Here is a 15,634-nt window from a genome sequence, read left to right on the forward strand (position 1 = left end):
ACAATGTTATTTTTTATTAGGGGTGTGCTAACTATTGCATGCCTTCTATTAATTTGTATGATGAATTTTGAATATTATGAATAAATAACTAATATTAACATATTTTTACTTGTATTCAGCACAAATAAATTACTTAATAAATGTTTTTTAATGTATTTTTATTTGTACATTTTCTATTAAACTGTATGATGAATTTCTAATATTATGAATAAATTAGTAAATCCAAACATTTAAAAAAAAAAGGCTAAAAGCGATCCAACCATAAAGTCACCAAAGGAGTGCACGGCGCAAACTTTCTGTACACAATTTCAAGCAGTCGACATCCTACTCAGTGAACAGTAAAGAGTAAAATTCCTCATCTTTCAAAACATTTGCGCTAAGCTAACACTTTGCTTCATTCATATTAAATGTCCAGAATAACAAAATGAGCCGATTACGAATACCCAAGACAAAAAAAAATGTTTGTCACCTCCTCATGGGGAATTTCTGATGATCCATCTTTGCTGTCCATGAATTGGGGGGGGGTCCACCGTTCGGGCTACCAGATGTAGCCTCCATCGTCAGTCTCCTCCTCTTCCTCGTCCTCCTCGTCTCCTTCTTCCTCCTCCACCTCCTTTTCCTCTTCATCCTCCCATCCCACGCCGCTTCCAAAATGGCCGGAGTATCCCAACGCTTCATCTGGGAAGCACAAGGAAAATTATTTTATGTTTTATTTCTTTCAGCAGAAAAAAAAGAGTTAATTCCCAAGTTATATGGGTCTGGAGTTATATGAGCTTGAAATGGGGGCGGCTGTACAAATTACAATATATATTGAATTAGATTGCGCTTTAACAACAGCTGAAGCCGGAACAGAGCGCTAACATGGAAAAAAGGAAAATGCTGCCCACTTGTGGGAAGGAAGAAACATTTCCAGAGGTATGGCCAGCGCATTATTGGCACCCAAGCATGAAGAAAAAAAAACCATTTTGGAATGGCGGTCTACATCCTATTTTCAATTCCCAAATAAATTGGTGAATGGCAGTGAATGAGTTAATTGTGCTCATCTTTACCGCAGTCGGGGTCTCCGAGCATTCTGGTACCGGCGACCTCGCCTCCGCCCTGTTGGTCCACGCACCAACACTCGCCAGGGCTTTGCTCGCACTGCCATTTCCTGTAGTAGCCATCTTCGTCACAGGTGGGTATGAACGTGCGGACTGTTGTGCACGCATACATGCATGACAAAGTAAAAAAATAAAATAAAAAAGTAAAAAAACCATCAAATTAAAATAAGAAAGAAATTGGAAAATAACACATCACGAGCAGAAAAATGAGAATACAATACAATACATATTGATTGATATAGCGCTTTAACATCGACAGCTATCATCTACAGGAAAAATGTCGAAATGTATTTACTCGGCTTGTTTTTGGTCACTTGGTGCAAGTTGATCTTCTCCAGCTCAGCCAAGCACGGCGGCTCTTCCCAAAAAAAAAAAAAAGACAAACGGATTTCACATTATACACATTTCAACGACGATAAGATGATATCTCGGGGGGGCGCTCAAGCACCCCGTGACTGACTTTCCCTCCAGAAGCAGAGGCACCACTCAGCCACGGAGACTTTGCCATCCTTGACGCTGTCGCAGGAATTGAAGAAGGTCCCCACGCAAGGTTCGTACTTGTCCAGGTTGACAGCGGACAACTCGCCGGCTCGCAGGTGCCGATCGCCGTCGACGTCCAGTTTTAGGAACATCCACAACATGGAGTCCTTGCAGCTGGCTAGCAAGCTCCTTTCTAGCGCTGCAAAAAATGGCCATTTTTTACTCAGGGTGGCGGTGAATGACTTTTTACCAAAACAAAGCGTTTTCGCCTCTTTTGGGAATCAAACCTGAGGCAATGGAGCCCGTCGGCCTAGCCGACTTGTTGTGTTTGGCGTTTCCGTGCAGTAACTGGAACCAATCCCCCAGACGCTTTGCCAAGTTGGCCAAGGCCTCGCCTGTGCAGCTCTCTGAAAAGGAGACAAAATGGAGATTTTGGGGATTCCACAAAAGTGCACCATCGATCCACCGCGTCGGCCCGCCGTGATGGATGATGTATACACTCGAAATAATGAATTTCGGATGATGCAGGGGACTCAAAAGAGTACTAGAGACTCTCCGTGGACAGTTGCCTATTGATCGCTTCTATTGTGCGAGGACCCAAAAAACAAAACAAAAAACACAGAGAGGAAAGAAGATTCTCACGCGTTTTGGCTTGGGCCTTGACGGAGGTCATGGAGGACACGCAGGGACAAAATCCAGCACACATGACTGTCAAGACTTTGCCTGTGAGGCAGGCCTGCTGCTGAAGCTTACACTAAAAAAATTACAACGCAAAGGGGGAGATATTCATAAGGCCACTGCATGCAAAACATAACAGAATTGTTTTTGTCCGATTACCTGCGAGGCATAGTTGTGTCCATCGGAACCGCACAAGGGGGACGAAGCAGCTGGGGGACAAGTTGGACAGTTGGGGTTGCGCCTTCCAGGCTGGATCCTGAGGGGAAATATTTCACAATGCCAACACAAGAGGACAAGTTTGGGTATGAAGGTGACAAAAATCGCTCCAAAAATATCTATATGCAGTTAAACCTCGGTTTTCAAACAAAAATGTCAGTTTTTTTAATGCCCCGGTAAAAAAAAAAAGTTGTTGGAACGGATTACATTTTTTTTTACATTAATTATAATGGAAAGTGTTGTTTCGGTTTTCAAACAAACCAGTTTTCATACAGGTTTCTGGAACGGATTATGGTCGAAAACCGAGGAATGACTGTATATCGCTATATTTTGATCGTGTACCTTTGCTCGAGCTTCTGGCGACTGATGCAGACGGGATTTTGGGGGTCGTGCGCCACGCACAACTTGTGTCGGCTGCACTTGACATTGCGACAGGGGTCCTTGGTGACGTCATGCGATCGATCGTAAGTCACACATAATTAGAAATAAGAAAAAAAAGATAATTATATGGCAAAAAATATATATTGTTATTTTTTTCCCCACATTTGTTCCAGATTCAGCTGTTGTTAAAGCGCTATATAAAACCAATATGTATGTAGTGCATTGTATTTTGGACAGCCGCCCTCATTTCAAGCTCATATAACTCCAGACCTATACAACTTAGGAATTAACTCTTTTTTTCTGGTGAAAGAAAAGAGTCTAAGGTTTCTTACGCTGCATTGAATGTTTATATAGTCCTAAAAGTCAATAATCTTTAGATCCTAGCATTCGAGTGACAATGACAAAAACCCTGGCATTGGAGTGGACACATATTTTGCACATGTCTGGCAGTGAATGAGTCAACTAGAGGTATACTCGCCTATTACCAGCCATTTTGCTGACAAACTTAGAGCGTTTGCACCTCCACAGTGCAGCACGCACACAAACACAAAGCCCGCATAATACATGATCGTCAGACAATACGCGTGCATATTATTATTTTTTTTTGACGGACAAAGAAGAACTCACATCTCGGAAAGACTTCCAGGTCTCCGTACTGCGCCAGTGCTCATCCTGCATCCAATTATCCGCAGTCTCCTCGATGCCTCTGGTGTCCATCTGCAGGGAGATGGAGGAGCTCAGCTGCAGGCACAGCAAGAAGGCAGCCGCGGGGGAGCTGCCACCTGCCGCCATGGTGATGAGGGACAAATGCGGCCACCGTTCACGGAAAGATCCTCATGCAGGACTGCTGCTGTGTTTCAATACTGATTAGAAAGAAGGAAGAGGGAGAGGGGGGGTGCATAAGAGGGAGGAGGGAGGAGGGATTACATCCAGCTTTCATTTCTGCTCACTTAGGAGAGGAGGCGGGGCTTAGTGTCCTGAGCAAGTGTCTTTTAAAGCTGGCTGAGATTGTTTTCAAAAATCAAATCTCCTCATTTTCAGCCAAATGCTTGCCAACTATTTTGACAATTAGCGCTTCACAGTCCAGATGGACAATAGCCCGCCCTGAACGCACCACCACAAATCAACCAAAGATGGGTTTAAAGATGGCCAAAAATATTTCACACACAAGCGATTTGGGAGTCTGTTTTCGCCATGTTTATCCTTGTAAAGATGATCAACACAATGCTGGGGCCTGGTTCGGGTCGCCATTATCGGGAAAAGGCCAGCCAAGGGTTGCGACGGCGCTGAGCTGCCTCGACTTAACTCCACTGGCATCAAAACAGGCCATGCGGCACAGGCGCATGCTGAGCTCCTGAGTGGACATTAAGCCAAGGGCAAAGTAAGAGCTAAATGACAAAGACAACACCCCCTACCCGCAAAATGCTGACACGTGCCAAATCATAAATAGGCGTCAAGGGATGGTCATCAATCATGTCGTGAAAGACAATGACCTTTGACCTTCATTTGCACAAGCTCTATATTTCATTCCACCTCAATATCGTATTCCTCAAAAGCATATTGTTGAAAATAGTAACATTGTGCCATCTATAAAACCTTCACTTGTACTCTTTGGCATTCGACTCTGCATAATTTTCCAACTTAATCTTAGTTTTACTCCCTGGTGCTTTCTACTATCTTTGTGACTGATTTATTTCCTGGATATGATAGCTCTCCATATTACAGCTTCAGCTGTTGTTAAAGCGTTATATAAATCAATATGTATTGTATTCTAATAATTATTACAAACTGTCAAGAGCATCAAGTAAAACAATTTTAAATGGATGGTTTGCAACACCTGGCGGCGACATAGCACGCGACAAAATATAATTGCAATTTTTGCGTCACTGTCGGAGTTTAACTTATTCACAACCCACCAGCAAAACGTGTGTGTGTGTGTGTGTGTTTATTTTACCTAATTTTATTTGTGACACATCCAATATGGCGTCGTGGTAGCTTGAGAATTAGGTGCACCCCACGGCCGCTTGTGTACTTTTATCTCTAGGGTGTGATTGATCCGACAGGTAACTCCAGTCAAACTTGTTAATGGAAATTAAAGGACAGAAACGAAATAGGAATAAAAGCAAAGTAAAAAAAAAAAGCAAGTGCATAGCAAGACAGGGCGACACCTGACAAACGACCATTCACAGAAACGACTTCAAGTCGGCAAAAGTGGAAATTCAACACATTGGATGCATTTCAGGGAACGAAGGGCTGCTGGCTTTGACTTGGACACTTACAGGTGCGTCAAATGTCGTCTTTGCACATTCCTTGCACCAGTTGATTTTTAACCTGTCGCAATCCTAAAACGAATTTGATAACTCGTTTTTCACCTGTTACAACACATCAATTAAATACGTCGTGATTTGCATATCGTTTTCACAACACCGGCAGGCGTAATAAAACCTTTTTATCCAAAATCTAAGAATAAAACGCAACACGCAACGTAAAACACGGAGAACCGTGCAGTCTGAACTACGTACTCCCCCCACCCCCATACGCTTTGTTGTTTAAAATGAGAGCGAATAAAAGTATCCGGATTAAAGATGCCATACTCAAAATGTGCACACGTGGGGTAGAAGGTATAACCTTCAAAGTCAATAAAGTCACTTTTTCCCGTCCTATATGCACATGTAAAATGTACTTAAGTTGCAAATACGCATATGACGCTCCTCTCTCCTCATCCTCAATTTATATTTGTTTAACTGGGTCGTAATAATCTACTCTCTGAATTGATTTTGTCCCCTTGATGGTTATTTTTTCCTCATAATTTGGGTAAGGAGTTTGCTTTTAAACCTATTGATACATGAGATTAATTTGACAAAGCGATTATTTTAATTTTGTCAAAGTATTGATCATGCAAGAATTGGTCATCAATCAATGGGGGCAGTGGTTGATTTATTTTAAAAAAAGCTCTACATGCAGTGACTTCATTGGATTGGATTAGTTTTAGTAGTGGATAAGTTTACATTTCACAGCAGCAAAGTGTTGATCTTACCCATGCTAACCTTTAGGTGCTGAATTTGTGATTGCGGTTATAATTGAAGGTGTTTTCTGCCACGTGCGGCGAAGATGATCGGAAAGATTTGCAAAAGTTGACAAACTAGAACCACTTCAGAGGAAACACGTCGACAATGAGAAACGTTTGTGCTGCTCTAGGCTGAAGAGGAATCTAAAAATTCAGAGAAAAACTTTTTTGGGGGTCAAAACGGTGAGAAAAAATACATTGCTCAGATCACTTCTCTTGTTCGATTAAACCCCAAATAAAGTTCAGCTGTTCTCGTGGGGGTTGACTAAATAAATAAGCAAATTACTGACAAAGAACAAAGCGCTAACATTAAAATGGCGCTCTATGTCATATTTTCAATTCCCGAATAAATTAGTGAATGGCAGTGAATGAGTTAATTAAAAAAGGTGACTACTTACATATGTGTCCATTTAGACATGGCAGTGTTTTGCTTGTTGCTGATTTTCATCAGCTTCTCCTTGGCTGCTGATGAGTTCCACTCTTCCATCTGTGAGTCCTCTATGAAATCACTGTTATGATACATTTGTACCATATTGTATCTATGCTTGTCTGTGACTGTAAAGTGATGAAAAGGGAAAGGAAGAAGTAGAAAAATAAAATACAGGAGCTGCTGTAAAGGCAGTCACTCTTGCATCTTGAAGTCAAAACAACAAAAAAACTAAATAAATAATATTACAACACAAAGACGCAGTCATTCAATCTTGAGCACTTTCTGCAACTTCTTTGTCGTATGAAGCAGTTTTAGATGAATGAGGAGAGCATCAAAGCATTCTTTTCACCAATGAACCAGGGACGTAATAGTGAAATGTACACGTCTGCTACAAGCTAAATGTTATAAAGCAAATACAAAGCTGTAGAATGAAATTGGCTCACATCTCCTGTCCTACGTGAATCCGCTTCAATTCCAAGCCGCGACAATTTCACATACATGTTCCTTTCTTCTTATCACGGGCTCCTCACGTTTCCGTTTACTAACATTTCCAAATTATGAGGTCACATGACGGAGCTGCTGTACACGGAGCAGGAGCTGTTGGCCTCGTTGGACGATTACATCCAAGCGGAGGAGGACAAACTGGAGATGGTCAAAAGGTCCAAGATCACATATCGCATCAAGAAGTTCAGATCTGGTGGAAGTCACACTGATGAGATAATTACGCATGTGTGCGCCGTGTGTGTTGGCGTGTGCGTCGTGTACTCACTCAGGTGGTCCGAGAGGCTGGGCAACCTGTCAGCGATTGCCATCAAAAATCCTGAAGGCTTCCTGAGCCACCCGGTGAACGCCTTTAAACTTCTGAAGAGGATGAACCGAGAGTGGCGCGCCCTCGGGCTACTGGTGCAAAGCAACGTATCTGACGGTGAAAACACTCAAATATCCTGAACACTTGCCCCAAAAAGGCCCAGTCGGTTTGGATGTGGCGGTTCTTTCGTTTCAGGCTTCGTGTCCAACCTGAACTCCATGAGCGAGCGCCTTCCCAACGAGGAAGACCAGACGGGCGGGGCGGAAGCCCTCCTGAGGCTGCAGGACACATACCAGCTGGACACTGACACCCTGGCCAAAGGGGACCTCCCAGGTGACATTAGTGCCCTTATCTTGTCAATACCCGGACATTCTGAGTCCAATCCCCGCCCCCAAAACAGGAACCTCTGTGCTCACGAGCAGCTTGACGGTGGAAGACTGCTACGACGTGGCCCTGGCGGCGTTCAAGAACGACGACTTCTACCACACTGAGCTGTGGATGTCTCACGCTCTCCAGCAATTGGAACGAGGAGAGACGTCGAACAACGTGGACGCCATCATCCTCCTGGACTACCACAGCTACTCCCTCTACAAGCAAGGCGATCTAGAAGGAGCCTTGGCGTCTACCAAGAAGCTGCTGGCGATCAGTGAGTGGCCCAAAAAGGAACGTCTGGGCACCAATGAAGCAGAACATCCGCCGCCGTTGTTTTTGTTCATTAGATCCGGAATATGAGCGAGCCATCCGGAATCTCAAGTACTTTGAGGAACACCTGGCGAAACAGGAGGAAATGCCCAAGAACGTTCCTCCTGCCGCCGCCGACGACAACGTATACGAACGTCTGTGTCGCGGCGACAGCATCGAGATGGTGAGAAGATACCCGCACAATTCCCGGACGCCGAGCCCTGGACTCTTCCCGGCTTGTCTTTCTGACAGACGCCCCTCAGACAGAGCCGTCTATTCTGCCGCTACCATGATAACCACGGTCATCCCAACCTCCTGATCGCTCCGGTCAAGGAGGAAGACCTGTGGGACCAGCCCCGTATCGTCCGCTATTACGATGTAGTGTCTGAGGAGGACATGGCCGTATACAAAGAGTTGGCGAAACCCGGAGTAAGGCCACCATGCGTTTCTTCTGAAATTTTCAAAAAAGTTAACCATCTTCCCAATAACACGCAGACAAAAATACTTCTTCTCCCGCGTTAACTCCAGCTGCGATCTGAATCTTTGTTCTCTTTGCCAAACTTGCCGTTCCCTGATGTGTCTTCGTGGCGACCAATCGTGGCGACGACTGAGCTAGCTCATGCGCTCCAAAGTCAAAGACGGAAAGACGGAGCAATCGTACCCAGTTCGCAGCAGAGTCTCTCAAAAGTAAGGATGACTGAATGGACTCTTGGGACACTGGAGGGTGGTGGGCTGGGGGTCCATGGGTGGGCTTTGGAGGAACAGTCAAGGTGTATGCTTGTGGTAATGGAAGAAGAAGAAGAAGAAGAAGAAGAAGAAATAGGATTGGCAAAAATATGAGAGTATGTGGACCATTGTACACCCACATTCTCGGTTTCCTATTCAGGAATTGAAAATATGACGTAGTGCCTCATTCCCAATTTTGTTTGGCTTTTGCTTTTTCTTGTTGGAGTTCCGATAAAGCGCTGGTCAGACCTCTAGCAATGTTTTTCCTTTCCACAAGGGGGCAGCATTTCCCTTTTTGTCCATGTTATCGCTTTGTTCCAGCTTCAGCTGTTGTGAAAGCGCTATAATAATAATAATCCATTTAATTTATAAACGCCTTTCAAAACTGTCAAGGTCACGTTGCAGTCACAGGAGAAGTTTTTCTGTGGGTGAGCAGCGGCAGCCACACGCGCCAGCTTTCACTCAACCCGGAAGTAACTCAAATAGATAGAAAGCTGGCGAGCTAGCTAATGATAACACGATCCAAAAAGTATTTATGAGGATGCGCTAAAGAAAAAGATATTTTGGCTATCTGGCTGGCTAGCTATTGGCTATCTGGCTGGCTAGCTATTGGCTATCTAGCTGGCTAGCTATTAGCTGTCTAGCTGGCTGGCTGTTAGCTGGTTAGATGTCGGCTATTTTGAGTATTACAATATTCAAGTTTTTTTGTATGTGCCTTGTGACTGGACTCCAGACCCATATCATTTAGGAATTAACTATTTTTTCCAGATGAAAGAAGAGTGTCGAAAGTTTCTTACGCTGCACTGAATGTTTATGTTGTCCTAAAAGTCAATATTCTGTAGGTCCTGGAATTCAAGTGACTGGAGTGGACACATTTTTGCACATGGTCTGGCAATCAATGAGTAAAAAAAAAGCATTGTTTTCAAATCGTCAATAAAAATGGCAGCTAGAATCGGGGTTGAAATCAGCAAATAAAAATGGCCGCTGAAATAGGGGGTGTGACGAGACTTGTTATACCCACTGGCTCTTCCTCCGCAGTGCTTGGCTGGAGGACAGCGCCCACGAGAGGGTCGGCAGGATGGTGGAGAGAATCGGAGTCATCACAGGTTTGGACGTATCGACCGCGGAGAGCCTGCAGGTGACCATTTCCTAGCGTCCAGCAATCTACTCGCCTTTAACATCAAGAAATCAAATCGACTGCGAGTGTTTCATCTTTATATTTGCGCAGGTGGCCAACTATGGCGTCGGAGGACAATACGAACCTCACGTGGACTTTCAACGGGTAACAGGCTAAATCTAGCAGATAAATCTAAAAGACGTGCTGTGACATGCATATTTAAACAGAAAATATCAACCGATGCAAGTTTTTGACTGGTACGGTTTTTAGTTTACAGTGAACGACAGTGTTGAAGCTTACGCACATCTGGGGACAGGAAACCGAATCGCCACCTGGCTTCTTTACGTTAGTACAACGCCAAATTTCATTTCAGAAAAGGCATAGCTATGTTTTTGTTTTCACCTTTTTGTTTTTGCACCTTTGTGTTGCAGATGAGTGACGTGCCGTCAGGAGGCGCGACGGTCTTCACCAACTTGGGTGCGATTGCCTGGCCCATCAAGGTTAGCTTTTTTTTGCCACATTATGAGTAACTGGGCTCTTCAAATGTTTAATAGAAGCTTGTTGGACGTGAAAATAATCAAATTTCATGTCACGGGAATAATTGGGGAGACAAGGTGTACCTGATGAAGTATCTACTCCAGTGCCAGGGTTTTTGTCATTCTCACTTGAATTCCGGGACCCATAGAATATTGAGTTTTAGGGCGACATAAACATTCAATACAGCGTTCGAAATCTTAAAACCTCTTCTTTCATCAGAAAAAAAAGTTAATTCCTAAATTATAGGAGTTATATCAGAATCAGAATCAGAATCATCTTTATTGCCAAGTATGTAGAACACACAAGGAATTAAACTGCTAAGTGGCACTATACAGCTATATGAGCTTGAAATGAGGGTGGCTGTCCAAAATACAATGCAATGCATACAAATTGGTTTATATCGCGCTGAAGCTGGAACAACGGATGTTGGGTGGAAGTGAATTTCAGAGTTTGGGAGCAGAGTGGCTGAAAGCTCTGCACCCTATCGTGGTGGGACGGGCAGAATGCATTTAGAACAACAACTAAAGCCGAAACAAAGTGCTAACATGGAAAAAAAGGAAATGATGCCACCTTGTGGAAAGGAAAAAACACTGGCAGAGGTCTGGCCAGCGCTTTATCTGCACCCAAGCGTGACAAAAAAAAAAAAAAAAAAAAACACGAACAAATTCAGGAATAGCGCTCTACATCCTATTTTCAATTCCCGAATACATTCGGGAATGGCAGTGAATGAATTAATGGCATGTCCAGGGCTCGGCTGTGTTTTGGTACAACCTTTTCCATGACGGCCAGGGAAACTACGAAACCCACCACGCCGCCTGTCCCGTCCTGGTGGGGAGCAAGTGGGGTAAGTTTGGACAGTTATCTAAATACCAATTATACACCAAAACACCAAAATACAGAAATTAATTTTTTTGTCATTTGGGGCTTGATTTTTTAACATGTTACAAAAAAAAACAAATCAAAATTAATTACAGCTCACTCTCACTGCTTTGTGCATTTTTGTTACAATCTTTATTGATAGGGTCAAATTACAAATGACAGAACAAGCCAAACAATTGCTGCTTGGTGCTCAATGGACAGGAAGTTGACTTTCCGTTTGTGAATAGTGTTTTATCAATGCTTTCAAAATAACTGGCTAGAAGTTCAGGGTGTACCCCGCTTGGTGCCTAAAGTCAGCTAAGCACACCCGCGACGCTGGTAAAGATAAATGTGGGGATGAATTGTCTGTTTGGGATCATTCACGAATGCTAAAAATGTTTTTTTGTGTGTCAGTGGCCAACAAGTGGCTGCACGAGCGAGGTCAAGAGTTCAGGAGGCGCTGCAACTTGCAAAATCCCACCTGAACGAGTGGGTCGGGGAGGGGCAAGTCCACCTTTTGCACTCAAGCTACATTATGTTGTTGTATTATTGTGTTGCTCTTACCTTGACAACGATTCATCGCGGGAAAACGATTAAACAGTACTGACCTCAAATGAAACCAAGACTGAATAATTGGATGATTGGAATATCTTCAGATGAATTTTCTTTTGGCTATATGAACAATTAAACGCGTTTTGTTGCACTCAAGTTTTCCTTTGGCTTGTTTGGGAGAGTTTGCAGCCACCTTATTTTTTTTTTTTTTTCACGCACGGTTATATTTTACGTTGACTTCCAAGTGACAAAATGGTGGCAATGGATTAAAAAGGAAAAAACTGAAAGGGGCTTTCGGGCCTTTCACCTGGTGGTCATCACGCATCAGGCAGGCAGAAATTGGGCGGATGGTTTCCTCCACGCAGGCGTCCGAAGCACCCCAGCAAAATGTCCACCGCCACCCCGGCCGTCCGCCGCACGTCCCGCTCGGAATCGGCCACGAGGGGGTTCACCTCCACCACGTCCACCGCCGACAGCAGCCCTGAAAAAAAACACAGGCACAGATTCATTTACTGCGCCTTATACATCCTTGTACAGTATTAATTTTTTAAGAAAAAAATGTCATTACAAGATTGAAAAAAATGTTTTTTTCCTGCAAGTAAAAATTGCTTTTAAATGAAACAATACAGAGCGGAATTTTTATCTGAGCAAAATGGATTTTTTTTGTAAAAATTCAAATCCTTTTATGATTAAAAAAAGACTAAAAAATCCACATTTTAACACATTCACCACCATGTACAGTAAAGTTTCGTTATATCGATATTCAACGGAGTCCGAAAAAATATCGATATAACCGGGACTATCGATATATCCGACCCTGTTTGCATGTAATTTTCTCCGTGCGTGCATAGAAATAGTATCGATATAACCGGGACTATCGATATATCCGATATCGATCTAACGAGACTTTACTGTATGTGCAAAAATGTGTCTGCTCCAGTGCCATGGTTTTTGTCATTGTCACTCCAATTCCAGGACCCACAGAATATTGAGTTTTAGGACGACATAAACATTAAATTCAGCGTAAAAAAATGTTAAACTCTTTTCTTTTATCTGGAAAAAAAGTTAATTCCTAAATTATATAGGCTTGGAGTTATCTGACCTTGAAATGGAGGTGTATGTACAAAATACAATACGATACATATATTATATTGATTTATATAGCGCTTTAACGACAGCTGAAACGGTAAAAAAGTGCAAAAATGGGGCTAGCGATATCTATTAGCTAGCTAGCTCACTTTCTATCTATTTGGGTTACTTCCGGGTTGAGTGAACGCTGGCGCATGTTGCTGCCACTGCTTACCCACAGAAAAAAACGTATCCTGTGACTGTAAAACGACCTTGATAGTTTTGAAAGGCGCTTAGAAATAAAATGTATTATTATTAAAAGGCAAATTCTGCTCCCTCGTGGAACGGAAAAACATTGCCATAGGTCTGACCAGCGCTTTATTGTCACCACCCGCAAGAAAAAACAAACCCCAAACAAATTCGGGAAGGGCAATGAATGAGATAATGTGCGCGTGTAGTTTTTTTTTTCCCACCAGTGTCTGCGACGTGTTCGGCAATGTACACGCCCTCCCTGTAGGTGAGGCCGCCCATCACGGGCGTCCCCGTCGCCGGGGTGACGGCCGGGTCGAAGGCGTCCACGTCGTAGCTCAGATGGATGGGCCTTTTCTCCCTGCATTCAACGGTGACATGTGACCATAAAGACGACTCAGCGAGGGAGGCGGGGCTAGAATACTTACCCGTCTTTATACAGCAAGTCGCACGTCTCCTCCATCACTCTACCGATGCCCAAGGCGTCCACTTGCGTCATGGAATAGGACTTGGCGCCCACCAGATTCAGGAGGTAACTGCACGGCGGCAAGAAAACACACTTTGATGACACCTAGCCGACATGTTGCACTTTTTTGGGGCGTTTTGTGCGAAAAATAAAATGGTGGACTTACTGCTCCTCGGGGTCCAGGTCTCTCAATCCGATGTAGACCAAATGCTTGGCCGACAAGCACGATGTCATCCACGAGAAGTTGGGAAGGACGGGGACCTGATGAATACAAATGGATGTCAACTCTCGAGGCCACCCTGAACACTCGCCTTCACCTCAATTGGGTTTTCCGTCGCTCTATATTATTGTTGTCCAAGCTCCTTAAAACGAATCTCCATTTAGAGAAGTCCAAGATGGCGGCCGTGTAGGCACAAGCCTTGCTTTTTTTGTTGTCTTTCTGTTTTCTTTTGTCACTTTAGCATTTTTCCACTGTGAGACAAATAAAGGCTCATCTCATCTAATCTGTGTGTCTTTGTTGACCTTCGGGCGCAGTTCGCGGAGCAGGTAGGACACGGGTTGGCCGTGCATGTTTCCCGTTGGCGTGCTGAGCGGCGTGTTGATGTCGGCGTGGGCGTCCACCCAAATCAGGCTCACATCCCCCACGGCTGACGCGTGCCCGTGCACGGAACCAATGGCCAAGCTGGGGACAGACGAGATAATACAAAGTGTGTCTATATGTTGAAGGTTGTATCGATCGGGTTATGGTGTCATTCACATCCTGATCAGTGGATGATTGACAGACACACATCCCACCTTTGATACAAACCTGTGGTCTCCACCCAATACGACGGCCGTGCGCCCGTCCCGTTTCACCGCCCGCACCGCCTCCGAAAGCTTCCGGTTGGCGTCGCCCACCGCTCGAGGGTGTTTGACGCGCCCCACCGGTTCGTCACGCAGAATCTCCTCATAGGACAAATTCCCGTAATCCTTCACGGCGCAGCCTGGGGTAGCAAAAATTGAGAGGACAAAAAAAAAATAGTTGGGACATGCGGTGTGCTCTGTGCAAACAATGACAACATACACGGGAACGTAAACAAACGGAAACTCGCCACAATAGCGTGTTTGGGTTTTCGCACCGAGCAAAGTCAACCATGTTGTGGACACAGTAAGCAGCCTGCTGTCAAATATGTAAATGAATAAAAGCGTGAAATTAGATTGCGCCGCAAATAACTTTTTTCTTCTGATCAACCAATCAGAGAATGTTGTTGAATGTTAAGGTCATTGAGGGCCAATTTGAAATCTGATCTCAATTTGAAATCTGATCTGTGAAACACAAATTTACAAATAGTATGTCTCACGGCGCCATCTGAATTATTTAAAGGCTGTGAAATTTTGATTTCAGACTATTATTTAACAATAAGCATGTTTGCTCAGTCTAAAAAAATCGCCAAAACTCTCTGCTTTGTCTCTATGAATAAATTAAATAAGGTTAAAGTTAAATATATTGACACAAAGGTGGCCATTTTTTTTTAGTTTCAAGATGGCGCCATGAGAGTGGCTGCCTTTCCAGCAGCTCCTGTATTTTGTTTTTCTACTTCTTTCTTTCCTTTCATAACTTTGCTGCTGTGAAATGTAAATTTCTCCACTGCAAGACGAATAAAGGTACATCCAATCCAATACAATCTATTATTGTTATCTAAAATTTTGACCACCGGCGTGTCATTTACAGGTCTGCGTGTAAAAAACTCAATCACATCTGATCAATCATTGGATTTTGTTACCTTGCCCCTGAAGTTTCTGCACCAGTCCCTCAGCACGGATAGCGTCCGGTCCCAGCTGCACGCCGTCCCGCGGCTGCACGAACGCAATGTGGTTACAAAATGTTGGTTATAAAGAGCCGAAGGTCACCGAATCTTACCTGTCCTTTGGAAAAAGGTACTCCGATTATCCCCACGGAATGCGCCACTTGATGACGGCGATGATGATGACGGTGGAAATGGCGACAAAGCGGACGTGCAATGGAGGTGATGAGAAGCTGCAGAGGGGTCTTGGCACGCTGCATGTTGCTGAAAGGGAAAATGAAGACAACAGAGACAGAGAGACAGAGAAGCACTCCTTGCTCGGCTCGGGATGGTGTGACATCACTGGGGGGGGCGAGTGACGCCACCTGGGTTAATCATCGCTTGCACTGACAACACAAGAAGGCATCAGTCACCCCGGTAGACAATTTGGAATCAA

The 15,634-nt window shown here is 44.0% G+C and overlaps 3 protein-coding genes across 4 annotated transcripts; 1 reads left to right on the forward strand and 2 right to left on the reverse strand.

Annotated features, from left to right (window-relative positions):
- Positions 1-522: 522 nt before the first annotated feature.
- LOC148887600 (testican-2-like) lies at positions 523-6,224 on the reverse strand. Of its 2 annotated transcripts, none has more exons than XM_089014998.1 (10): positions 5,903-6,224; positions 3,483-3,718; positions 2,817-2,914; positions 2,418-2,514; positions 2,223-2,334; positions 1,868-1,987; positions 1,561-1,779; positions 1,396-1,458; positions 1,050-1,193; positions 523-678 (listed from the first exon to the last, which is right to left on the reverse strand). In XM_089014998.1, exons 2-10 carry the CDS (start codon positions 3,645-3,647, stop codon positions 539-541), a joined length of 1,158 nt encoding a protein of 385 aa, XP_088871124.1. In that variant the 5' UTR covers positions 3,648-3,718; positions 5,903-6,224; the 3' UTR covers positions 523-538. The 2 variants fall into 2 exon arrangements, with proteins under 2 accessions (XP_088871124.1, XP_088871123.1); XM_089014997.1 differs by having other exon boundaries at positions 5,893-6,224.
- Positions 4,951-11,633, forward strand: LOC148887601 (prolyl 4-hydroxylase subunit alpha-1-like). Its single transcript, XM_089014994.1, has 15 exons — positions 4,951-5,136; positions 6,337-6,411; positions 6,915-7,011; positions 7,126-7,277; positions 7,356-7,493; positions 7,561-7,806; positions 7,880-8,025; positions 8,094-8,270; positions 8,458-8,528; positions 9,606-9,705; positions 9,796-9,849; positions 9,955-10,029; positions 10,116-10,184; positions 10,969-11,065; positions 11,494-11,633. The coding sequence occupies exons 2-15, from the start codon at positions 6,339-6,341 to the stop codon at positions 11,562-11,564; spliced, it is 1,566 nt and encodes a 521-aa protein (XP_088871120.1). The 5' UTR covers positions 4,951-5,136; positions 6,337-6,338; the 3' UTR covers positions 11,565-11,633.
- On the reverse strand, positions 11,207-15,542 carry arg1 (arginase 1). The gene is made up of 8 exons (XM_089015005.1): positions 15,315-15,542; positions 15,178-15,250; positions 14,223-14,397; positions 13,937-14,096; positions 13,581-13,675; positions 13,377-13,484; positions 13,173-13,309; positions 11,207-12,112 (listed from the first exon to the last, which is right to left on the reverse strand). The coding sequence occupies exons 1-8, from the start codon at positions 15,456-15,458 to the stop codon at positions 11,949-11,951; spliced, it is 1,056 nt and encodes a 351-aa protein (XP_088871131.1). The 5' UTR covers positions 15,459-15,542; the 3' UTR covers positions 11,207-11,948.
- Between the last annotated feature and the right edge of the window lie 92 nt (positions 15,543-15,634).

This window comes from Hippocampus bargibanti, linkage group LG15, assembly GCF_051943395.1.
Source record: "Hippocampus bargibanti isolate YZ-2025 linkage group LG15, ASM5194339v1, whole genome shotgun sequence".
NCBI lineage: Eukaryota > Metazoa > Chordata > Actinopteri > Syngnathiformes > Syngnathidae > Hippocampus > Hippocampus bargibanti.